The sequence below is a fragment of the Tamandua tetradactyla genome, chromosome 11 (genome assembly GCF_023851605.1).
Source record: "Tamandua tetradactyla isolate mTamTet1 chromosome 11, mTamTet1.pri, whole genome shotgun sequence".
In the NCBI taxonomy this organism is placed as follows: Eukaryota; Metazoa; Chordata; class Mammalia; order Pilosa; family Myrmecophagidae; genus Tamandua; species Tamandua tetradactyla.
The window spans coordinates 41119493-41146548 of record NC_135337.1 but is presented as its reverse complement, the minus strand read 5'-3'; the positions used below and the strand labels follow the sequence as shown (position 1 = coordinate 41146548).

The 27056-nt window shown below is 35.6% G+C and overlaps 1 protein-coding gene and 1 long non-coding RNA gene across 14 annotated transcripts in view; one reads left to right on the top strand and one right to left on the bottom strand.

Moving 5' to 3' along the window:
• TTLL7 (tubulin tyrosine ligase like 7) overlaps positions 1-27056 on the bottom strand; it is a 212516-nt gene that overhangs the window by 111536 nt on the left and 73924 nt on the right. For all 13 annotated transcript variants that reach the window (XR_013159370.1, XR_013159372.1, XR_013159371.1 and 10 more), the window contains 6 exons: positions 23417-23575; positions 18575-18669; positions 9675-9822; positions 9524-9597; positions 8384-8519; positions 3141-3227 (listed from right to left, as the gene is read on the bottom strand). Coding sequence is in view for 5 of the 13 variants with exons in the window: in XM_077120486.1 (XP_076976601.1) it covers positions 3141-3227; positions 8384-8519; positions 9524-9597; positions 9675-9822; positions 18575-18669; positions 23417-23575 (699 nt within the window). In the remaining 8 variants the exon portion in view is untranslated. The remainder of the gene's footprint in view (positions 1-3140; positions 3228-8383; positions 8520-9523; positions 9598-9674; positions 9823-18574; positions 18670-23416; positions 23576-27056) is intronic.
• Positions 2321-21603, top strand: LOC143650111 (uncharacterized). Its single transcript, XR_013159378.1, has 3 exons — positions 2321-2668; positions 3846-3942; positions 21396-21603. It is a non-coding gene; the product is annotated as an uncharacterized LOC143650111 (long non-coding RNA).

Below are 27056 nucleotides of genomic sequence, written 5' to 3'. Positions count from 1 at the left end.
TTGCTATTATGTTGCAATATCTCCATTAGAATCACTTGTTCCAATCCTCTCAACAATGTCTTTCCAATAATGCCCGCTGAAGGAATAGAAGAAAAGAGAAATGGAATGGCTTTACTTCAAAAAGAATGTGCATAATGGAGAACAAGACAGTTCTGCAGCAGTCATTTAAGAGACAATTTATTACACACACCATATGTCTCCTATTCCTGCTGAGAGAGGGTCCTGCAGTTGTATACTAGATGCTTGTTCTCTATTAAATCAAACAAAAATGTTTTGATGTTAGCAAATACCATAATGAAATCCTTGGATATCATGGGATTTCAATGAATGAAGGCACATCCTCTAGTGTAACAGTGTACGATGAAAGATAAAAAGAGAGAAATAGCAATTCATGGAGTGCCTGGAATACATAGCAATCCAAAGTATGGTCTTCTTGAAGTTACAGCCTGTGCAAAGGATGAAAAATAACCAAAGCAGGAAAGTAGTTTAATACACCAAGGTACCAACTTGTGTTTAAAACTATGTTCTCCCTTTTCTGGTCTAATATTAACAATATTCAAAGAGCTATGCATAAAAACATTTACCAGTAACACAATCATCAAACATTTTGACAGTCTTGGGGAATATAAATTCCAGAGGAAGGATGTTTCTTCAGAAATTTAGCATACCCAGAAGAAACAGTGGCACAATCAGGCTTGCTAGTAGTGCCTTCCTTCAAGTAGGCAAACAGCTTTAAGGTTTCTTAAGGAGCTTGACTACATAATGAATTATTCGACCCTATAAAGAATCACAAAGGGAAATGGATAGCTGAACCTTTCCGTGATAAATGCATTTAGGACTTTTTGACCAATATATTGTTTAAGCAATAATTAAAAAGAAGTCACATTGGTATAAATTCTAAGTAGTGTCTTAACTACAAATGGAATTTGTAAACTGGCATCTGGTTATGACATGTACCATTCTACTCATTATTATATCCAATTTTAATCTGAAATATACCATATAAACCTACCACTCCCACATAGAAAATAGAACATTTTTAATACCTTATGTGATATTTATTATTTATGTAGATAATTAAAGCTTCTTAGATTCTCAAGTAAGCGAGAATTTATTAGACTATTTCTCCTAGTACAAGTTCATTTAACCTTGATTAGTTCCGATTATTCTTCTCTCAGGAAAGACACTGATATTTGGCTTATGATCACCCTCTAAAAAAGGAAGGGCTGCTTTGAACTTTGGCTTACTCCAGGCCTTTGGTAAACACAAAGTCAAGTTAAAGTACTTGTAGTTTAGATTTATTATCAGCTTTCAACCACTTTAGAGTATTGCTGGCTTTGACAACTATAGAAACTACCCAATTCATTTCATTTCAACAAATACATTGTTAATTTCTACTACTTGCATAGAACGAAATAGATTAGAAAAAAAAATACAGCATGACCTCTGCCTCCAGGAAGCTGTAATTTGTTTGAATAATCCACATATGATGAAAGAGTCATCACATTAAACAGAATAAGGCTGTCTTAGGGCCTTTGCAATTCCGTCATGAGCACTGAGTCCCTGAGTAGACTCACATTCTGGTTTGCTAAATTATAACAAAGCATAGAAACATCCCATTGTCTACCAAAGTGAAGCGATAACTCAGGTGAGTATTCACTTTTGCATATACTCTGAATATTAAATCTATTAATTCCAAAGTAATTATCATATTATCTTCCACGATGCTTCAATACAGAGCACATGATTCAGAAGGACGAGGCCTGACCTCTAAGGTCTCTGGTTTCCACCACAGCCTCATCTCTGCCCAGGCTCATCCTGCAGCATGTCTCCCTGCACGAACACTCCTCACTTACCAAGTCTTACCGAGTTCTTCACAGTTACTCTATTGCTGTGTCACACCATAACGTCTTTGCCCTTGATGTTCTCTCTGCCCTAGATGGCCTTCCACAACTCTTAAATTTTTTGGAGTACTGCTCGTTTTTCAAATGGCACTGTTTTACAAAGTCATCCAGACTCTAACAATCTCTCTTTTCTACGCTGATAAAGCACTTTACACTCCTTTACAGTACTTGCCACTGTCTACTGATTTTTGGTTTACCTACCTACTCTTCTAGCCACTCAAGTCCTCGAGAACAGAAACTACCTCAAGAAATTTAACTAATGGTTTTTGACACACTGTGTTAGGTGCTAGAGATGCTAAGATAAAAATACACTTTCTACCTCAAGAAGCTTGCAACCTCATAATAGGGCAAACATGCAAACAAGTATCTGTCACAACTGCCCTACAGTACTGCTATTTATGGGGCGGTTGGGAGAAGGCAGGGAAGGGAGAGCCATGTCTAACTGGAAGGGTGAAGGAAGGCTTTATAAAGGTGGCAGCAGTTCAGCTGTATAAAAAATGGGGTCTCTTATCAATTAAGTAATATATTAAAGAGTTTTTTAAGTTGGCAGGCATGTCATAAGCCTTGAAAAGGATGAAAGAATGTCAGAGCATAATGTGTCTAAGAACACAGATATAGCTTAGTATTGCTAAAATATTAAGTAAAAGAAGAGAACGAAAAAAAGTGTTCCAAGATTTTACAAACTCAACCCTTTCCTACTCTACTAGCAAGTACTTTGACATGTAGAAGAACATATGGGTGTCTTTGCCACAGAGAAAATGCAGGTAAAGCAAAACCCTGCCAATTTTCACCTGCATAACAGCTGTCCATCTGTTCCTAAGAATTCTATCTGTTTTAACTAACACTAGGTCAATGTTGCTGGGTCAGCAAAAGATGGGGCTCCCAATAAAGGTCTCTGGAATCATGGTTTACCTTACATATAATGCTACACAGTTCTTTAAAGATTATCTGTCCAGAGAGGAGAAAATCTTAATACTGAGTTTAGAATAAAGATACTGTACTAAGTCCCTCTATGCCCTGACTCACATGGCTTCCTCTAGCATTACACTCCACCTGAGTGTAACCTACCATCATGTTCCCAACTCTGTACATACTGGACACAGATGCATTACATAACATATTTCCTGCAGTTCTTTAAAAATGGCATCAGTCCTTCTTATAGTGAAAAGGATCAAGGGAAAGACAATTGTATTTACAACATCTAATTTGATACCAAGAAAGGTCACAGTACTGCACCTTTGGTCCTCGAGGTTTGGCAGTTTTACCCATCAGCTTTTCATCATCAATTTCACACTGTTCCAGAAGATCCAAAATATCTTCCTCCTTAAAAAAAACATATTTGATTTTCAATTGTATCACTGATTGATCCAGAAATTGCTCAATTTCATTAATAGCCATAGAACAATGTACAACAAGGATTTGTGAAACTATTGAGTGAACATTGCTCAGATCAAAGAAGGAGAAAGGAAGGATCATGGAAAACTCTCTTGAAGAAAGTTTCACTAAATTCTGGCACTATACATAATATACAGTTGAAACCTAATATGTATTAATTATCATCACACATAAATGAATCCTTATGTTTAGAATACAGTATTAAAATCGTACAGTACAAAACTTTGATAAATTGGTCCACCAGACATTTTGAAGTTTCTGGAAATTCACTCTAATTTTTCAGACCACAATTTTATCGATCATTTCTATACTGATTAATATCAAAATAATATTAGATCTCCAGATGGAAAACTGATGATTAGCCTAATAGTTTCACTCAGAATATTAGTATGCAGGTTAATAGGCACTATTTAATTAAACTCTTTCCAAATTTTAACTATTGTCAAGGGTATCTTTAGAACTTTATCAATAGTTTTCATTCTATAAAGTCATTAATGGTATTGCCGATCCACAAGTGACCCAATGCCTTCTTTTTTGCCCTTCTAGAGTCATCTGATGTCAAAAGGAGAAGCTGTGAACGCATCTACCCAGTGGGTGCTGAGTAAACTGGAACAGTGGGAGTACAGTAGTTATACCGAAAAAGGTACAATAAGCTGTTTCATTGAGTCATTTATTACACCTGTAAAAATCTCCCAACTTTGTATATTTATGATTTGTGTATCAATGTCCCATACAGAAGGTTTTTGAAGAGACTAGAATTCTCACTGTGTGTAGAAATGTGGAAAGAAGGTTACTTTCTGTCCCAGTCCAAGGAAGGTTAGCTATTAAGCTACCAAGACTTCTGTTACAATGTTTTGACTAAAAAAATAATACAGCGAATTTTAAGGATAGCAACAAGGATGGCTAAAAAGAAACTTAGAGGAAGGTCACAGGAATACTTTCATCCTAACAGTTAGAAAAGGCCAAATAAACTAAACGATTACATTTTTTAAGACATCAAAAAGCAGTGGGTGAAAAGTAGAGTAAGGAACTAAATTTCAGAAACACAAGTTCTTCCTAGATGATCAGAGATGAGTAGCTACTTTCTACTTTAGAGTTATTTGTCAAGTCTGGGAGTAGGTCGGGAGAGATCATGCCTATAATAGGGATTTATATAAAAAGAGAGACTTTCTGCAAGAAGGATCATCCAAAGAGTTTTCCATGGCCATGGTGACTGGTGTGACAATCTAGAGTCTAGAGTAGCCCTAAGAACAGGCTCTCTCCACCTGCTGGATCTGCCCTCACAGCAATTCTTCTAAATGTATAGAGGCGCAGGAGGATGGAAGCTAGACTAAAAAGTCAGAACTACTTCTCAGTCATTTTATTGTATTGAGATACATTTTCACCTCAAGGTGTTTGAAACCAGAAGTAAATTGAAACTAACTATTACAGCCCAGCCTCAACCTAGCTCAACTCTATTTCGGTGAAAGTGATTAGCCCCTCACTCCAGCACCCTGAAAAAATATAGGTGCATTCTTTTGGGAAAAATAATATCAGTTCAATCTTTAAGATTCTTTTATAAAAAATGACTGTCAAACCAAAATTATAGGTTATTTTAAAAGCAGGAAAATGTTACTTATGCATAATCAAAAGGATAACTATCAATAGAAGCAGGCCCATGAAAAATGATGCAGATGTTAGAATTAGCAGACAAGAACTTTAAAATAACTTTCTATGGGTTTGTGTATGTGTGTGTATATATATATAATGAAAAAATGATGAAAAGATTGACAAAATGAATGAAAAGCAGAATTTTAACAGAAAAACAATAAAAAAATAGACATTCTAGAATTGAAAAATATATCTAAAATTAAAAAGCCATTGGGTAGGCTTAATGACAGAATGGACATAGCAAAGAAAGGTCAATAGAAATGATCTAAACTGAAGCATAGGGGTGGGCAGAAAACACAGAGAAGAGCATCAGAGATATGTGGGACACTGTCCAATGGTCTATCATATGTACAATTAGAATCCCAAAAACAGAGTAATAGCTGCCTTCTGAATAGAGACAATGGATACAGAAGAAAAAGGAATGGTATCTTTAAAGTGCAAAAAGAAAAAAAAAACTATCAAGATAGAATTCTATACTCAAAGTACCCTTCAAAAATGAACACAAAATGAAACAAAATATAACTACCTATCCCCCAACACCACCAAAAAAAAAAAAAAAAGCTGAGAAAATTCTTCATCAGCTCATTTATCCTAAAAGAAAACACTAAATAAAGTTTCTTCAGTCTGAAGAAGATCCTGTTCAAAATCATGAATCTGCAGGATGTAACGAAGAGCATCAAAAGGGTAAAACTAAGAGTAAATATGAAAGACTATTTTAAAAAAATATTAAAGACTATTGACTGTTAAACAACAAGAGCAATGTTATTATGAGATTTGCAGCATATATAAAAATGAATATATTGTAACAATTGCACAAAGCCTGAAGGAAGGTGATAAATGAAACTGAACTGTTACAATTTTTAAATACTAATTTAAGGTAAGCTGTGATGAGTTTAAGAATGCATACTTTAATCTATAGGGAATGCATATTTTAATCTATAGGGGAAAAACACCCCAAATGCTAAAATATAATAAAAAAGCAATAGAGAAGATAAAGTAGTGTAATTAAAATAACTGATTATTCCAAAAGAATACAGGATAGGAAGACAAAAGGAAATAATGAACAGATGGAACAAATTGAGAATACAGAACAAGAGGGAAGATATAAACTCATCTGTATCAGCAATTGCATTAAAGGATTAAAAGATAGTATCAGACTGGATTTTAAAGCAAGCATGATCCAATTATATGCTATTTCCCAGAGACTTTTCAAATGTAAGAACACAGATGAGTGAAAATAAATGAATTAAAAGGATAAACCATCTGAACACTAACCACAGGAAAGCTAGCTAGTGTGGCTACATCCATATTAGACAATGTAAACTTTAAGACAGGGAATATTACCTGAGAAAAAGACCAAGATTTCATCATGATAAAACGGAAAGGGTGAATTCACTAGGAAGCTATGTTAATAAATTCAAAGAATATGTAGCAAAAATTGACAGAACTAAAATCCACAATCAGCTGGAGATTTTAATCCATCTCTCCCAGTGATTGATAGAACAAGTAGGCCAAAATATCAGGAAGACTATAAAACATTTGATAGCTTAATTATAATTCAATTTGCTTAAATGCCAAACATAAAACTTTTATAAACAATATCTGTAGCACACACATATGAAACATTTACTAAAATAAACACTGTGTTGAGCCACAAGTCAATTCTGAATTTACAAAAATTGAAATCAGAGTATGTTCTCTGACAGCAATGGAACTAAGCTAGAAATCATTAATAAAGATACAATTAGAAAAATTTTAAATGTATGGAAATTAAACAACAGATTTCTAAGTAATCCAAAGTAAAAATCAGAAACTATTTTACAGTAAAAGTCAATGAAAATACAATATATAAAATATTGAGGAACAGCTAAGGAATGCTTAAAAGAATATTTAAAACTTTAAAAGTATATATTAGAAAAGAAAGGTTTAAAATCAGTAATGCAAGATTCCATCTAGACTGGCTCAAAAAAATACAAATAAACAGAAAGAGAATAAAAGGAAGTAGATAGTAAAGTTCAGCGTATAAAACAATAAACTAGAGCACAGACATGCAAGAGACAATAGTAACGAGATCAAAAGGTAGTTCTCTTAAAAAAGAATAATGAAATGTATAGACTAAGAGTAATAAGGAAATAAAAGAGAATGTGAAAACAAATAATGAAAATTATAGACTAAGAGTAATCGGAAAATAAAAGAGAATGTACACAAATTACCAATATCAGAAATGGAAGAAGAGTGATTGTTACAGATTCTCTACTGACATTAAAAGGATAAGATTATAATGATCAACTTTATGCCAGTAAATTTGACAAGTTAATCAATGAGTATAATAAGTTATCCAAGACACCAGGGGATCAGGATGGGTCGATGACCAATAATACAGGGTACAAATAGTTTAACAGGGGTGCACGGGTGAGTCAGTGGTAGAATGCGTGCCTTCCATGCGGGAGACCCAGGTTTGATTCCTGGACCATGCCCCCCAAGAAAAGCAAAAAAAAAAAAAAAAAAATTTAAATAGTATAACAGGTCCGCCTATAAGCCTACATAATGTGGTAGTCTGTTCACTGGTGGCCTCCAAAGAATTACATCTCTAGTATTCACACCTCTGTGAAGTTCCTATTTACTATGATTCTGGCCATGTAATTTATTTGACCAATAGAACATTAGCAAGCATGATGCAAGCAGTGGCTTCATAAAAACTTGCAGAATGGGGGTTGTTCTCTGGAAATACTACCTTTTAGAACCTGAGACACCATAACAAAAATCCAGCTACCTGCTGGACAGACCAGCTATAGATTCCCAACCAGGCCCCCAGATGTTCCAACCATCACATCTGAGGCACAAAGCATGTGTGTGAAGGCATCTTGGATTTCCAGTCCCAGCTGAAATTCCAGAAGAATGCACCAAATCATCCACTCTAGGAGAGCAGAAGGGGCACCACCCAGCTGAGCCTAACCAAGATTGCAGAATAATGAACAAATAAGTCATTCTTGTTTTAAGGCGTTAAATTATGAGGTGACTTGTTATGTTGCAATACCTAACAGATAGATCATTTATTAAGGTAAATGATTTTGGTTAGTTACTATCCAAATAATGCGAGCATCACAAACAATTAGGTTAATTTCAAGGAATTTCTTATCCAGTTACATATCTACATTTGAATAATAAGCCATTTTAATACAATATATTGATATTACAAGAAAATATCAAAATAATCTGTGCCATAATTCGTCCTGTTAGATAATACCTTATTTATAAAACCACTTGATTGGTTTATGAGCTGTTAAGAACTCATTAGCATGGGAAGTCCAAGTAAAGTGCATCTAAAAATGTTTTTCTTATATATGTAGGATTGAAGAGAGATATTTTAAAGTTTATTTTAAACATTGTTTGGCTTCATTCTTTTTTCTCTATATAAACACTCATTCCCTCACCTTCATCCTTTTCAAAGGATTATTTAGCTCTCGTTGGAATGAAGCTGCTCTTCCTGAAAGAAAGGTCTGAAAGGCCACAGCCAACAAATTTTCATACTTTTCCAGTAGTGTTTTATCTTCAGGAGGATAAATCCGTCTACAATAAAAGCAGATTAAACAATTTATTTGAAAGAAGCTATCATAGTTCAATAGTTTAGATAAACTACATAAAAAAATTGTTAACCACCCATTTTATGCCAGTCACTTTAGTAGATGCTATAAAGATGAATAGTCATAAAAGAAAATCATATATTTTCATCTTTTACCCACAGACATTAAAGTTTCTCTAGATAATTACCATTAATGCCATTCCAGAAGGCACAATATAAGGGTTTGGGACGGTGGTTGGAGAAGAATGGCAATTGGGTAAGACTGGAGAAATAAAGAGCTTTATGGGCGGAGACTTCAGGTGATGAGTGATAATTAGAGAGCTTTGGATTTTGTGTAGTGATTGTAAACAAGAATGTTTAGTCCCAAGTTCTCCTTTGGAGTGGTGAAACTTGCCTGATAAAGTAGAGAATTGGGGGAGAGGTAGAGTAGGAGAAGATGTCAAGGCCAGAAAAATTTGTCTTATCAGGAGTACAAGAAGCTCTGTGTCCCCAATCTGTTCCTTAATCCTGTTGAGTCAATGTCAGAGCTTGGAAGGTGAAACACAAGTAGCTTAGGGGGTCCCCTTTTGCTCCTGTCAAAGGTGGAGCTGTGGAAGTGTCCTAGTTCAGAACAATCCAACCCTCTCTACTCATCTGCTTGGTCTCTGGTTCATTTGAGTTTAAAAGTACAGCACCACTTTGAATTGACAGAAAGGATCCTAGAGTCCTGAATCTTGGCTTTCTCAAAATATCAGCATTATAACCAAATAAGGCCACAGGATAATACAGGTTTGAAAAATACCCAAATGCAATTAGCAGCCTAGTTAACCTAGCTCTCTCAAGTCTAAACCATCAACTTGCAGACTACCTTTTCTTTCTTGAAAGATATTAAAAAGATTCATTTCTAGGATGAGGAACAGTGTTTGAAATAATCCTAAAAAGTTAAAAAGCATAAAATAATTGCTTTCCCACTTCACCTCTTCAATCTAGACAAAAATGGAAGCACAGTTACCTATAATTCCCCATATGTCGATTTTCATGTTCTTCTTTCACGATCTGCTTTCGTACTTGAGCAAGCCTCTCTTTCTAGAAATGAAGAAATTTTAAAAATAAAAATGAATCTGACAATTCAAATTGGGAATAATTTGTTAAAATTTTCATACCAATTCTTCTTTCCGCCTCTCCAACTGGTGTCTCTGTTGTTCCCAGTCGGAAGAACCTGGTAAAAGCCTCTTGATTGAACTCTGACCGTAAAGCCTTCTTTGAGCCTCAGCTTTTTGCTTTGCCAAGTTTCTCCTTTTATCACTGGTCCTAAAATATAAAGCACAAAAAAACCATATTCTAGAATTCAAATGACCTCTGGTCTTATCCCTACGAGGAAAATCAGCAGAAGGGGAGAGACCGTATATATAGGAATATACATTGGATTAGCTTTCCAATCTTCATATGTATATTATAGTCATTTAAATCATCCATAAAATATGGATCTCTATGTGAAAAATAGAAGTTCTGAAGATAATAAGATAAAATGGAAATATAAGTTTTGAAGAATCAGTCAGACCTAATTTCATATTTCATCCTAGCAACTTACTAGCTGTAGAATCTAGACGCTGAGTCTATTTCCCTATATATTAAACATTAAATATTAAAGGTTACTGTATTAAATGCTTTCTTCATAGAGTTCTTAAAAAGGTTAACTTATGATGACATTGAATAAGTACTTAATAAATGTTGGTTCGCTTCTCCTTCTCCAACCAATTCCATTTACCTTTAAGCATTTCTCATTTAAACTTATCAGTGTTTAGTACATTTTCAATTCTGACCAAAATCTTGACTAACAATCATTATTCATTTGAAAACATCATCATAGTTCTTCCTATCTTTTTATCAATCATGATAAAATTTATTATAATTGATTTCAATATGAAAAATGCTGTCATGGGAACTCTTTCCTCTCAACTTCTTTTCTCTCTCTCCCCTCCTGGGTAGCTGATACAATAAGAAAAGTCTGAGGTGTTTTCTCCCCCGTCGTTCCAATTTGCACCCTTGCACATTACCCCTGAAAGTCCTAGCAGGAACAGGGTAAACTCCAGAGGAAAAAAATAGAAAGGCAAGCTCAATTTTGCTCTCAGCCTTAGGGGAAAAAAGGAGTTCTTATCCTGCAGCTTACATTTCCATGCCTTCTACTGTCATTAGCCTGGTAGGGTCTAGATGAGCCATGAACCAAAATGGACAGAAAGCCACTGGACCGGCTTCTAGTACAGAAGTTAAACTGGAAGGGTAAAAGAAGGGCTTAAGTTCCCTTGCAGTCCCATGCAGTTCACCACAGGAGACTGCAAAGAATTTGAGGTGAAGGCCCTATATGATAGTGTTCTTTTGCTTCAAGTATCTACCAATCACACACCTTAAACTCATCTGTTCTCTTTCAAAACAATACTGAGGTTCGAAGGGCAGAAGTTCAACAGGTGGATCAGGTAGAAGAACCAACTTGAGAAAAGGCATCAACACATTCAGACAATTATAAGTCACTCAGTATGGCCTGAGCTATGAGTGAATACAAGAAAGCCAGCAGATTAGGGCTGAAATATTATGTTATGTAGTCTCAAATTTAACTTTGAGCACTGGAGTGGAGATGAATATTAAGCAATAGAGGGGTGCAATCATTATTTGTGTGTTTGATAGATTATACCTTTAGCAAGATAGAGAGTGGCTCAGACGTGGATAAGAGAGTTGGTCAAGATGGGATGCTATTTTCACTAGCAAATATTAGAGAAAAAGAGAACAGGATATTTTTGGAGGAAGATTGGATATACTTTGGTGATTAGATGTACGCTATAAGAAAGGGGGATGAACTCAAGAAGATAATATTTCTGATTTGAGTGAAGGGGTGAATGAGGATACCTTTTTTCCAATGATGAATACTGAATTTAGCTCTGAATTTCCACATAGTTAAGGGGAAAAGGAAAAGAAAAATGGTATGGTTTATGTAGCTCTTATTTTCTGATAAAAGGGACCTTGCCATTTTATCTAGAGTACTCACTTCTATATATAAAATATATATTGAATGCTATACATTCAATTTAAAAGAAAGAGGGGAGAGAAGAAGGAAGAAGAAATAAAAAGAAGAGGAACAGAAGGAGCTAAGACTAAACACATAAAAGGGAAAAAGAAAAAAACCAAAGAAAGGGAGGAAAAAGGGAACAAAAAAAGAGGAAAAGAAAAAAAGAACTGAGCTATGATGATGAGAATGCGGTGAACAAAATGAACAGAGCTCTATATGCACATCCATAGCAAATGCACTGAAATACTTTTCTCTAAAGGAATGTTCCTATATTCTAGCCTTTAAGAATACTGCCATTCAAAAAATAAAAGTTTGCATTTCTAAATCAGCACTACAACTCTAAGTACTTGCCTCACAGAGCAGAATAAAACTTAGAGCAAATTTCTAATCATCTTTTAAGTTATACCACACAATTTTTGTCCTTTTGCGCCAAGTTTACTTCACTAAGTATAATGTTTTCAAGTTCCTTCCATGTTGCAGGATGTCTCATAACACCATTCTTTCCTATGGCTGAATAATATTCCGTTGTGTCTATGAACCACATTTGTTTATCCATTCATTTGTTGATTGACCCTTGGGTTGTTTCCAGCTTTTGAATATTATAAATAATGCTGCTATAAATATTGGTGCATTATTTATATGTAGGTCTATTTCTGGACTTGTGATTCTATTCCACTGATCTGTTTGTCTATCTTTGTCCCTATAACACACTGTTTTGATTACTGTTACTTTGTACTACAATTTGAAATTAGGATGTGTGAATCCTCCAGCTCTGTTCTTTTTCAAGATTGTTTTGGCTGTTCAGGGCTCCTAGCAGTTCCATATGAATTTCAGCATCCATTTTTCCATTTCTGTAAAAAAGGCTGCTGAAATTTTGAAGGGGATTGCATTGAATTTGTATCTTTTGGGGGTAATACTGACATATTAACAATATTAATTCTTCCAATCTATGAACATGGTATGTTTTGCTATTTCTTTAGGTCTTCTTTAATTTCCGTTAGCAGTGTTTTATAGTTTTCAGTATAAAGTCTTTTGTAACCTTGGTTAAATTTATTCCTAGATATTTCATGTCTAGTTTTAATCAGCATTTCTTCATTCAACCATTATCAAACACTGATCAAAGAAGTTTTGTTTACAACTTTCTGAAGTCCTTTCCATGTGTTAAATAAAATGGCTGCCTGCATTGAGCACTGATAGGAGCAACCCCTTTCCAAGAAATGGGACTTTCCAAAAGACAAAACAATTGACCACAAGGATGGGGCCTTCTGAGAAAACAGAACATTCCTAATATGTTGCAGTTTGAGCAACACTTGAGCACTTAAGAAATAAGCAGTTTCAGTCCAGCAGAGATAGCCTATTAGAAAAGGCCAAGTGTATCATAACAGCCAACATTTGTCTGCTCTCCACTGTGTAAGACCCTCCTACATAATAAAAATTTTAAATATCAACCAACCATTCTAACTTCCCACTTGAAAGTCCCCTAGGGCCTTTAAGAGCAGCTGTGACCTAATAACTATTAAAACTCTTAATAGCTAAGCTCCCTCATTTTAAGATCTTCCTGCCCAGGCAGTTTCTCTTTCAATAAACCTGCAGCTTTGATTATATTGATGACTTTCTTTTGACACATGCCTCATTACCCTGTGATGTGAGTCCATTCAAGGGATGTCTCTAACTACTTGCCTCATACACTCGATGTTCCTGTAATGTAGAACCACTACAAGTTTTATGAATATGCTCTGCTCTGTTTTTCTTATCTTCCTATATTTAGTTATGGTGGAATGGAATGTCTTTCTTCCATCCTTGTCTTCCAATCCAAATTTTATTTAGCACCCGCTATATGTTAGCTCTAGATATGGGATACAAAGATGAAAAGACCGAGTCATTGTCCTCAAGGAGCTATATTCTAAAGGGGGATGTACAGGTTTGAAAGTATTATGTACCCCAGAAGAGCCATGTTTTAATTCTGATCCAGTCCTGTAGAAGTAGCATTTCTTTTAACCCTCATTCAATACTGTAGGTTGGAAATTTTCAATCAGATCATCTCTGTGGAGATGTGACTCACCCAATTGTGGGTGTGATTATTTGATTAGATGGAGATGTGACTCCACCCATTCCAGGTAGCCTTGATTAGTTTACTGGAATCCTTAAAAGAGGAAATATTTTGGAGAGAATCAGAAATGACAGAAAGCCGACAGAAACTTCAGAGCAGAGCAGACAGGCAGAGAATAGAGAAATGGATGTTGGAAATGCTTGGAATCCAGCAGATGTCACCATGAGATGTTAAGCAAGCCAGAACCTGGAAAGAACCAAGGGAAGCCAAGAGATGAAAGCCAGTCCCCAAAAAGCAAAGTGAGGAACCCCACAGGAACAGAGGCTGAAAGCAATGGAGCCCAGGAGCATGGGACCCACAGATGTCAGCCATGTGACTATCCAGCTGACAGAGGTGCTCCTGACCTATAGGCCATACTTGAGTGAAGATAACCTCTTGTTGGTGCCTTAATCTGGAAACTCACTTTCTTAGAACCATAAACTTGTAACTTATTAAATTCCCCTTTCTAAAAGCCATTCCAGTTCTGGTATATCACGTTCCAGCAGCTTACAGACTAACATAGGGGAGAAGCATGTAAACAATTACATAGGGTATATGAATGCTATTTAAAAAGTGATATCATCTACAGTGGTGGCACAAGAGAAGAAGTAAAGCACTTTGCCTTAGTAGAGGTTTCAAACAGCCGAGCTTAAGCTGGGTATTTAAGAATGAAGAGACATTCACCAGAGAGACAAAAGGTAAAAGAACATTTCAACAAGAGCACACACAAAGCCATGGAAATATGAAAGAGCACCACAAAAGAGTTCTTGGAAAAATCAATTCTAAGGCAGGGAAAAGAGATGAACTATAGGTGATAGGGCTGGGGAGATACATAAGGACCAGATCAAGGAAGTGCCTTGCATACAAGAAAAAGATGAAAAAAAATACCAGTATGCAATGTAAAGGAGTTTAAGCTTTATTTGATAGTGCAGAAACAACATGATCAGAGTATCAGCATTTAAATATCTCTTCAAACATTGCATCCCTCAGGGATCTGCCCTCATCCCTCTTTAACTTCTCAATATATACACTCTACCCATGTGATCTCAACCATTAGATTCAACTGCAATCAATACACAGATGCCAGTCAAATAGATATCTCTATCTCCTGGGGACTTGTATATCAAATTTCCCATTTAACAATTCTACCTATGCATCTCAAAGCACCTCAAAATTAGCATGTCCAATACTGAGTCATCTATCTATTTCTACTGTTCCCCATCACTCCTCCAGCCTGTTTCTTCCCTATATTCATTAACTCAAAGAAAAAAAAAATTATAAAACAAGTCATCCATGCCAGAAACAGAGGCTCAAAGGACACCTTAAATTCCCAGTACCTCACAGCAGTAATAGGGGATAGTGAATTAGTATCTATTGAATGACTTGTAAAGCAACAACATGCAAGGTACAAAATGGGGTAGTTAGTACTGGAAGCAAGGAGGAAACCAATAAAATAGTCCAGGAGAGAGAGAGGAAAAGTCTTTATTTGGAGAAGGGAATAAGAGATCATCATAAATTTGATGGATTCAGATGACTCATAACGAAGGAGTCTAGGATAACTCTCAGTGCTCTAGCCTGGATTTCCAAGTGGATGGTAGTGCCATTAACTAGCATAGCAAAGAAATCCAGAGGATTAGATTTAGGTGATTAAAATATTGCATTGTCCTTGTCTTTGAGCATATAGAGTTCCCTTTTAATAACTGAGATATTTAAGGAGAGGAAATTTTATTCATTTTTGTTATCTCCAGCTCTTAGCACAGAACAGGCTCTTTTAAGAACGGCTAATTAAATACACATAAATAATTAGATTTAGCCTTTGTGGGTTAGAGGTATTTGATACCCTTAGCAGAATAAAAGGAGACCTCCTGCAAGAGGAACAGGTTTGAAGAAGAAAATAATTTAGCTTTAGTCATATTGAACCTGGCAATATTCATTTATTCATTCACTCATTTACTTACTCAATTACTACATGTTTATTGAACATGATTAGATCAACAGCATCCAGTGTACATGATGACCAGCCAGCTGTAAAGGCAGAAGCTCCGAGCAGGTCAAACTTGCAGAGAGGCGCCCTTTTCTACACCTCACTGCCTTCGGGGACAGGTCAGAGACTCCAGTGTCAGATTCATAAATGGGGCCACAAAAAATCAAAGAGATTTACAAGAAAGAAACAAGGGATGAGGCAAGAACACAGTGAAAAACTGACAACTAGGAAGCAGAAATAAAGTGAAATCAAAAAGGAGACCGAAGAATGCTCAAAAGTAAGTGAAGCCCGAGCATGATATCAGAAAACGCCAGCAAAGACAAAGTATTAAATGCTGCTAACACCACATACCTTTAGCCCATGAGTTAGTTCTAAACAAGTGTTAGATAACTGAATTAAATCTAATTAAAAGTATTCCAGACCCATAGACTCATGGGACTGTGAATATCTTTCCTAGGCTCTATTTTAGTAATTCTAATAGAATACTTACAGGGAAAGACTGTTCTTATTAACCCAGTAATACAGCCATTACACAAGCCTGGATGTTCCTTTTATTATGGAAAAGAACTTGTATGTGTTCTTCATATAGCTCCTTTTACCCTGTCTGGTGTCTGAAAACCCCAAGCACAATGTTTCAGATAATTATTTGAATGTGAACCCAAATTGTACTGTGCCATCCAAGTACAAAAGGATATGCACTAACCCCTTCAATGTGGGTCTCTAGATTCCCGGTAGCTGTGATGGAATACTCTTCTGGATTTCCCTGAGATTAAAAGCATATGTTTGCAAAATGTACTTTAGGGTATAGATGGGATCCATACACAGTAAAGCACTATGCTAAGAACGGCGAGGAATACAGAAATGTATACTCTTTGACTTCAGGGGGATTAAAATCAAATTACAGAAATAATCAGTGATGCCCAGGTAAAACAGCACAGAAGTTAAGAGAGTAAACAAAGTGATAAACCATGCGCTACCCTTCCTAGAACACAAAGAAGTAAAAGATTAAGGTGGGTTAAAAGGGAAGATTTCATGATAACAGATGGGATTTGAGTTGTGCACAGAAAGGAAAGGCATTAAAGCTAGAAAAGGCATAAATCATCAGTGAGAAAGGGCAAGCAGTGTGGGAAAAATAAGGAGATAAACAGCCCAACTAAAATAGTTTGGGTTGGGGGAAAGTAGACTAAAATGGGGTGCTACGATAATGTTACATTATGAAAGAAGTTTAGACTTTCAGTTTTGGCAATGGAAATCCATTTACGTGTTCGAGCAAAAAGTTAATAAAATGGAAAAAAGTCCATTAAATTATCTGAATAAAATGGATGCAAATAAGGAATTTCTGGAATCACAGAACAATTTGTTATTCCCAAAGTTAAAATAGTCCATATGAAAATAAAGCCTGTAATATTTAATAAATAGGCAGGAAGTTTTTCTAGAGCTCTTGCTTTCTGTTTACGTTCCTGTGATGCTGCCATCACAGACCCATCCATGGTGAAATACACATCTAATACATGTACCCATGGAGCTCTCTACCTGGCTGGGGAGAGAAGGCACTTCAGCAACATAAACCTCATGAGCAGATGCTCTAAATGTTAACAATTTGCTAAATTCTCTGTGGGACAATACAAAGAAATATAGGAAAAAACAATTTCATTTCTCGCTTAGTTTTGGGTCTACAAATATCTAACTGTTTAAATCATATATGCCTCATTTTAAGACCAAAAATGCCCATAGATAATCTCCCACACTGGTATTATCATTGACTAAGTCAAAAGAAATAACCCACCCTTCCCCGGAAAAAAAAAAAAAAAGACTAAACACCAGGCCATTTGAGCAATAAGAGTATGTTTGCTTGTTTGTTTTTGGGGAGGCATTTGCTTAAATAATCGAAAAAATACTTATGATAAGCAAAAAGTCCCATTGTACATCTTTTTCCTTTCTACTAATTTCTTTTAGGATAATTGAAATATAAGTAAAATTAAGCCAAGTCTGTCTTTGATCAGGCAAAAGAAGGAGCCATATGAAAATATCTGAACAAGTTTTTATGTCCATCTCTTTCTTGAATAACACTTTCTACATAAGTTCTCAGACACCTGCTAGATGCACAGAAATGTTTAAAATAAATAATTTGAAGATATAAATCCTCTAGAGGTCTCAAAATGACAATTACAAGTCAAAATCATAAAATCCCTGAACATAAATGACCTCAGAGATCCTTTAATCCAGCACCCTAAACTCTGCTTGAACATTTAAAATAGCAGACAACTCACTACTTCATAAAGCAGTTCAGTTAAATTCCTAACAGATTTCTTTCATAATTAGCCAAAAGCTTATTCCATATAATAGCATTTAAAATATTTGAAATCCATGATTATTGCACTACAGTTACTTCTCACGTCAACTAAATCTCTCAAATTTTACTTCCTGCTCTCCCTATTCTTTTCAATGGAAAGTCAGCCCTGACTTAACAACAGCTTCTCATGCGTTTACAGAGGCAGCATGACATAGTGGGAAGTTCACTGGACTAATAGGGAGGAAAACCATCTCTGAGATTTTTTTGTCTTCGAGAATGGCCTGTCTGTGTTCTAGTTTCTTCATTTGTAAAATGAAGAAGAAAATCTGGAGGGTGTCGTGAGGTATTCTCCAATTCAGCCTCTTACTCTATTAAATAATTATACCAACACTGTAATTTAACCATATCTACGCAGTTAGAGAGCATTACATGGGGAGCAGGAAAGCATAAGAAGAAGGATTGGAGGGGAAAGATAGTAAAAAACAAACAAACAAAAAAACTAAATGGTTTTAAAGAACTGAATCAAGCCATTCCTTTAAACTACAAAAATAAAAACAAACCGATTTTATGCACCAATGATTCTTCTAAGACAAATGCAGGAAAAAAAAATTCCAAAAGATGGAGGAAGTACTTTACCTGATGTTTAGTAGCTTCAGTGCATTTAGCAACACTCCCCTTTTTACATCATAGTCTATTTTCTGATCAGTTCCAAAGCTTGGGGCTCGATTAATCTGAAAATTACAAACAATGAGAGTACCCAAATGTTGGAAGGTCAATAAATATTCATTGCATATTTGATTATCTAATGCAGGATCCTTAAGTAGTAGAAGTACTGCACAATAAATCTCAAAGTATTACATGATAGATGGCCCAGGGACCATCCATTGCCAGACCTCCCTTGTCCACCACCATTGGGTCAAGGCAGTGATTGTCGGCACCACCCCACCCCCTCCCTCCACCCCACCCCCGCTGCCTTAGCTCACACTCTTCTCTGCATTACCTGCCCTCTGTCCCCTACCCTCTCTAACCCATTACTCAATGCACTCTAGGTTTTAAGTTCAGGGAAATTAAACATGATTCATCTTAACAAAGAGTTTGGAAGAATAGTAGTAATAAGTGATATTTATGTTACCTATTAGAGCAATAATTATCTGCATGTATATAGCATATAGAAACAATCAGGGTCCTCTTTTCACTGCTTCAGATCTTTCTGATGAATTCATCTACTGTTGCCTAAAAAGGAAATTTTGTTTCTTTCTACCTGGCTCAAAACAATAATTCATCAATTTTCATTACCAAAGACATTGACTGTATTACTCAGAAATACAGGTTGCTGCAGACCAACCTCTATGAGACTGTCTAACTGTATAAGGACTCATGGCAATAAATGAGCCATTTGTGGCTATTCTACTTTCTGATATCAATTCTCAGAATCCATTAAGATTAAAAATATGAAGTAAAAGTATATACTCTGAAGTCTGTTATATACTGTGCTACCACTCAAGAGCTGGAGTTTTTTGTTTTCATCTTTGTCATTAAGAAAATGTAACTGGAATAGGTGTTTGTTAAGAAAAGTACTTAAATGATTAACTCCATTGGTAGAACACTGCTGATGAGTTCATTACCAGAGCCTCGCTCCACAGCCATCCACCAAACCATGGACTATCTCAGAGAGTGTGAGCTAGTCATCACAAAGTGGAGCTCTTGCTATCCAAATCCATTACCACAACAGCATGGATTCTGCAACTGGCAGCTGAAGGGAATATGAGGTTTTACTCTAGAAGTCATCCAGGAATACAAATCACACTAACTGGAAAAGTGGCATGTTTACTGCAGAAAAAAATAAGTAAATAGAAGCAAAATAAATGACAAAAAAATCATCTATCATAGCACTATCTAATGTATTGTTTACCATTTGGTAAATGGTATTTCAGACATTTTCTGTGTACATATATTTATAATTATTCATTTTACCTTACAAATAATGTCTATACTAACCCTGCTACTTTATAAGCCATTTCTATCTTTTAACAATGAATCATGAAAATCTTTCATGCCAACATTTTAATAGAACTAGGGTACTCCTGTTGTACAGATACAGCCTATGCTATTTTGACTCCTTTGTTGATTTTTAATTTAGAAAGTAGTGGACATATTTCAGTCTTTGTGATGAGGTCTCAAAGGGCTGCCATGACCTGGCAATTGCAGGAACATCCATTTATTCAAGATAAAGTTGAGAAAAGGAGCTTATTAATCTGTTACTTTAAAGCTTTAAGCATTTCTTTTATAAGTGCAGAGAATGAGTAACTGATATCTTTTATAAGAAAAAAAGTTCCAACCATTCCATACTGATTCAAATCTTTGGAATTTGTAATACAAGTAATGATAGATAAAACAAGCTAGACATTTAGTAAATGATTTCTAAGTGGCTTTTTGAAATGCTATCTGTTGTTACAGAATTCCTTAAGTATTGCATTCCACAATCACAGTCAGGAATTCTGTCAGGTATATCCATCCTCCAGGGCTATGCAGTAAGTTCTTGGTAAAACACAATTTCAGATTTCTTTCTTCTTACCTGTTTCAGGTTTCTCTTTCTATCATAATACAAAAGAAATTAGTCTATGAAGAAATGTACACAAACAAGATTTTAAAATGTGAAAACAGAAAAAAATTTTTTTTCAATTTAGGTAAATATTCAGGTTGGATTGTAGGTGTGTGTGTTTTAGAAGTTTTATGAGAAAAGGAAAACCGGAAGTGGCTGACAGAAAAAGGTCTGAAAATTAGGGATCCACAAAGTCAAAACGTTACTCTGTAATGAAAGTGTCTCTGGTTTTCATTTCCTATCCCAATTTTAAAAGAGATCTCGGTCTTAAAATGAGGCAGCCTATAAATGTATTTGAAAAAAAAATATTAAAACATAAATTAAATTAGTACATACTGTTTATTAACTGCCCAAACAATAGTTTTAGTTATCAAAAACCACTCATTTTATGCACATATCAAAATAACATATTCTGTACTCCTAAATTAGTGCTAATTCCTCTGCCTGGTGGCTTCACCCCGCCCCATCTTATCTGTACCCACTTCCAGACATATCCCTACGCAGCCTTAAAAACCCTGCTTAGGTGTTCCCTCTTCTCCAAAGATTTTTTTTAACTACAAATTACACACATGCACGTACAGCTAATTGCTCTATTGTTTATGCCATTTCCCTGTCGCTAAACTATCAAACTATTACCACAAAACACCCATCTCAGTTTCAACTATGTTACCTCCTCCGGGACAGGTATTGTATCTTATTCTTTTATCCCCATCACCTAACAAAATGACTGTAACTAAATAAGTCCTAGTTGAAATTAGCTTAAATCTTTAAAGCATTGGCAATATATTCACACTTCATTCAATTTCCACCTTTTTTCCCCAAAAATGTTTTTTGTTTGTTTTTTTGCGTGGGCAGGCACCAGGAATCGAACCCGGGTCTCTGACATGGCAGGCAAGAACTCTAGCTGCTGAGCCACATGGTCTGCTCCTGAGAATGTTTGAGTGCTTGAATGGTCTGCAATTCTGACACTACTCATCACTACCTGCAATTATTCTAGTTAACTACGTGATCACATTTTCAGATGCACTTTCTAACATATTCCACTTGATGGCGCCAAAAGGTATTTTACAACATATATTAGAAGCACGACAATTTTAGTTGGGAGCAAAATACAAAGAAGCAAGATTTAGACAAGATTCTTTTGACTTTTTAAATATAATAAATATTCTTCATAATATAGTAATTATCCACAGTTGTTAAGTATTGTGGATATTTTTAAATGGTTGCAATAGATCTGACAATGATGAAGGAATAGAGAATGAAGATATAATAGTGCAAACAATGGTATTTAGCTGTTGTTTTTTGTGGAGTTTTTTAATCCAGTGGTATTTTGAGCCTTTAGAAAAGTACAGAATTCAATGACTCAGTTAAGTCGGATTTACCAAGATAATGAAAAGCTCCACTTAGGTGAAAGCTCTCAAAAACAATCAAATAAAATATCCATCTTTTAGTTCTACCTCATACACATGCCTTTACTTCCTCCCCACTCCCTCAAGGACAAAATGTACGTGGCAGAGGTAGAGAAAAATACAACTAAGACGAGGAAAGGATGACTAAAGAGAGCAGTAAACCTGAAGAAGAAAATGCCAGGCCTTAGTAAGTTGAGGGCTCTATTATGCATAGCCAAGTGCTTTCGTATCCAAGGATTGTGGAAAGCAAAGGGATAAGCATCATTTCTCTCTTTACTCTATTTCTAGGACCCAAGCAGGAGCAAAATTTAAACACCTGCATTTGCTTGGAAATTTAATATGCATTATTTTCTTGTAGTAGATTGAATATACACATTCAAACCTTTGACTCTTAGATAGAAAAATATTCTTTTCTAAAAAATGCATTTTAGATCTCTTACCCTCAAGTATCACTCATTCGGTTTGCTCATGCACTCCTTGATAACAGAAATGTAACTTCCATTTACTAAATCACTAGCAAAAAAAAAAAAGAGAGATAACTAGTTTAAGTTGAAAAGTAGCTACTGATTACCTCTCCTGTTGCAATGTAGTTCTTGAAATGTAGCTAATCCAGTAAACACTATGTGTTTGATGTGTGCTACTTTCCTAATATAGTTTCCTATAGAAAGTATTTTGGTGGTCATGCAAAAGCTTTGTGACTGCAGAACAGGGAGCTTGGAACAGTTGGATGGGGTACTCCCAGACTACATGAATTCTAAGGTTTCTTCCGGATATCATATAAATATGGTTTACAAGAAAGATTTCAAAAATTCTAAACAGAGTTCATCTTAATTTTCTCCTGTACGTTATTCCACATTCGCCATATGTTCTTAAGTGAGGTTTCATAATGAAAGAAAAGTAATGGTAACTGACCATGCCAGGGGTCGGCGGCAATCCAAAAGGCACAGAGGTGACAGGTTGGGTATGAGCAGAGCCTGTGGCAAATAAAAGGGCCTTAGAGGAGAATTTAGGCCACCTGGATTAACGAGCCAATTGGAGACTCTGTCCTCTTAGAGATTTTTAAGGGAAGACATATAGAGGGAAGACTGGAAATATGGTCCTAAAGGCCAGGAACCCAGAGAAAGGAAAGACACTACCCAGAAGTCATGAAGTAGTAGAAGCTGTGAGGTTGAGAAGATAATAGATCAAGTAGAAAATAAATCAGTAAAAGCAGATTCAAATTTAGCCTAAAAAATCACTAAATATTTATTTGGTTAGAGCAATATCAAACACACATTGATTCATTCCTGGAACCACTCCATTCCCGGAAGTTTCCTTCTCACCCTTCCATTCAGGTTTCATTATGCTCAGTTAGTGCAAAAACTGTGCCAAGCACACAATTTTAATAAGTGCATAGGGCATTTAAAAAACATTTGTTTTAGTACACAACAACACTGATAGCTTCTCTCTTCTGAAAGAATACCTTACCTCCAGAAGCCATGGCTTTAGTTTTCTATCCAACAAAATATCAAATCCCAGGACTTCAAAGCAGACACTTTCACTTCCTGGGGGCTGACCAGGTCTGCACATTCGGTATGCGTGCAGGACGTGAGGCTCTGCAACAATCAGAGTTTTAACCACCAGTTCCTATAAGGATTATGATAAAAGAGGGGGAAATATCTTATTGCTTTGTATCTCATTTATCTATGTGGATACATATCTAGCTTCCTGGCAACATTCACAGAACTCTACGGCATCCAGCCCCTGAGCTTCTGACTTCATTTCAACCAGCTCATTCCCTACCCACTATCTTCCAGCCGCATTCACCTTGTAATGCTTCCTTCTGCCTCGTTTCCTCTTCTGGAATGCTCTCCCCCTGATATTCCCACACCTGGCCCCTTGATATTTAGACAGGCTTTCCTTGACCTCCATTATTTCTTATTGCATTGCCCTATTTAACTCCATACACAGCATATAACAAGCTGATAGTTTTCAATTTTCTTAGATCAGGGTCCTTGACTGTCTTATTTATGATTCCATTCCCAGCACTACAATAGTGCTTAACATTTAGTAGCTACTTACAAGACTTTGTGAATAAATAAATAAAACAAAACTTGATAAATGTGGCTTCTCTTTGTTAAATAAAGTAAGGGTGGGAACATCTACCAGCCTTTGCAGTAACAATAGGAAAGTGGCGGGGGGTGGGGTGGGGGGAGGTAGGGAGGAGTGACAGGGAAAAACATCCCAAGGAGAGTAAATTATTTCACAAATAACATTACAGAACCTCCACTTAGACAAAGACTGAAAATGCTAGGAGGACAGAATCAATGAGATCTCATTTTCTTTATGCAGTGCTGATTTTGTAATTTTTTCTGAAATGAGAGTTTTGCCAATTAAAGAACCAGCTATCAACATTTTCTGTGAGAATACTCCCTAATGTTACCAGGTAAGTAACTGATTCTAATAAAAAAAAAATGTTGGTTTACTGAAGTTTAAGAACAAGCTCTAGGTTGTGGAAAAAATGTTGACTTGGTTTTCGCTTGGGATGTATTGTCTTTATAACTGTTTATTCACCAGTACTAGCAACAAATGGCAGGGCAGTTAAGAACTCGGCTCTGAAATTTGACTTCCTCAATTGATTCCTGGCTTTGCTACTTGCTGGCCAAGGTAATTTCTCCGTTTACCTGAAGCCCAGCACAGATCTTATCTGAGGATGTGTCAGAGATGCTATGAGTGACAGAGATGCTGGGAGAGGTTGCAATCAGTAAATTTCATTCAAAAGAACAAATGCAGGGTAACACCATAGTATGTAAAGATAAAACACAATAAGCTACTTTACATAAATCTTTGGAAGTATGAAACCACTTGAGAGTAGGAAATGAAAGTAAAAACATTAGCTAACATGTGTCTCTATAAAAAAAGACAGTCTGGGAAAAAGTGAACATTAATTAATTGACCCTTACATACATACCTGCATTTGCTAAGTAGAAAACAACACAGGAATATGAATGCAAGATTGCAAGTATATGTGAAAATCATGAGCAAGAGAATCAAATTCAAATTCTACTAATGTTTTTGAGAATTTTTATCATAGTGCCAATTGCTTTGAAACATGGTTTGTATATTTGTACATTACCTATATAAAAGGTATTCAGTAAAGATGGCTTTATGAGTGATTATAATAATCTTTAATATCCATGGCCTGATTTTTTTCTGATTTTCTTATTCCTCCTTGACCAAAAGCACACAGTCCAGTTCTCAACAGAGGGTACTGACAAACGTTAGTACAACAATACGGAGGCAGTGGCTATTTACAGAAATCATCCCCCTAAAAAGAGGTCACTAAAAAAGTCTTAAATTCATATAATTTGTAAATTGAGGCATTAAGGGAAAAATTTACTACATAATTACCTTCGCCACTTTCTCCTGTTATTCCTTTTTTATATTATCCCATTGAGTCACCTTACACAGATATTTATATACAGCATATGTAACTTTTAATAAAGAAAGCAAATTTTCAAACAATTACATAAATACAGACAGCTTGATAAGACAATCATAATAAAAGTACTTGGAAAATTTAATAATCTATTGATCATTATTTAATTGGTTACTTATTGATTGTTTACATACATTCTATCTAATGTAGCCAAGAGTAATGCAAATTTACCCATTTACGGAAAAGCTCATGAAATGAGTCAGATCTTAATAGGCCTACATCAGCCATGTTTAGAAGATGGTCATATCTACACATTATACTTGACCTCTAACAGAAAAGTTAATTTCCATGCTCTCTTGATATATTAGTCTTACTAGTTCAATAATGTGGGAAAATACCACTTAAAACTAAAACTACTGTATGTAAAATTTAATGATACTTATATATCTCTCTGATTCTTACCATACGGGCCTCACCAAGACAGCCTACAGATTCCACCTTTTCACAAAGACATCCCCTTAGAAACATACCAATATGGAAGTGAAAAAATTTGGTAAAGGTACAAAAGATTGCCAAAGGGAATATGAAACTATCTTGGCCCCATTGATCTAGTCATCAAATGTTACATGCATTAAACTATCCAGGGTCATCAATGAGACAGTGACCAAAAAGAATGAATTTTACCACTTTGATGCTTAACACCAGTGATGCATTATTAGAATATATTTTGAAATTTCCACAAACCTGGCCTTAGTAAAATAAATACATAGATAAGTAAACACAGCATTGTTGTAATTAAATTTCTAGTTTGATGGTTTTACTCCCTCATGAAGATATAGTAGAAAGTTAACCATTGATGGCCAGCTCATCAAATTCAGCTAATAAACATCTTTGGTGTAGACCTTACATTTTCATAAATTTTGAATTAGCTATCAATGTTTATAAACCAGGAGATCTATGACTTCTATTGACAAATAAGAAAGATCCATGCTGGGCCTAAAATACCATGTGGCACCAGTAAGTGCTGAGCTGTACCTATCCCCTACCCCCTTTAGCCTGCTTATGCTCTTCAAACTACCACAGTGCCCAGCATACCCTTTCTTCTATGCAGACCACTTCGCTCTTTCTTACTTGTCTGACACATAAGGACATTTGGATGTGCAAGCAGTAGCACAGAAAACCAGGTTAAAAAAAATTGACCAACAAAACAATCAGCAAAAGGATAATAGTATGATCCTAAACTTTCTAGCTGATTCACTGAGAGAGACTCAAGCCCAACTAACTCTGAACTTTGATGGCTATTTTTCCAGACAGATTTATTTAAATTATAAATTATTCACCCCCAAAAGTGAACCAAATCAAACTGCACAACCTTAATCAAATTAAGTGTTTTTAATAGACACATTCGTCAGGCTTTGAATACGATTTTAATCCCTCTGCTAGAATTAATAAAGGATCTGCTTCACCAGAGTCAGTCTCTTATACTTGTTTCCTTTTCTCTCTCACTATGTGGGATTTCATCCATTGCCATGTTTTTCACCCCATGGATTTATACATACATAATTGAAATATATTTAAAAAACAATTTCAACTGCATGCTTGACTTTTCTACCCAAGAAAGCATTTCAAATTCAATGTGTCTAAAGTAGAACTCATCATCAAAGCCTCAAGAACTTTAAAAACTCAGTT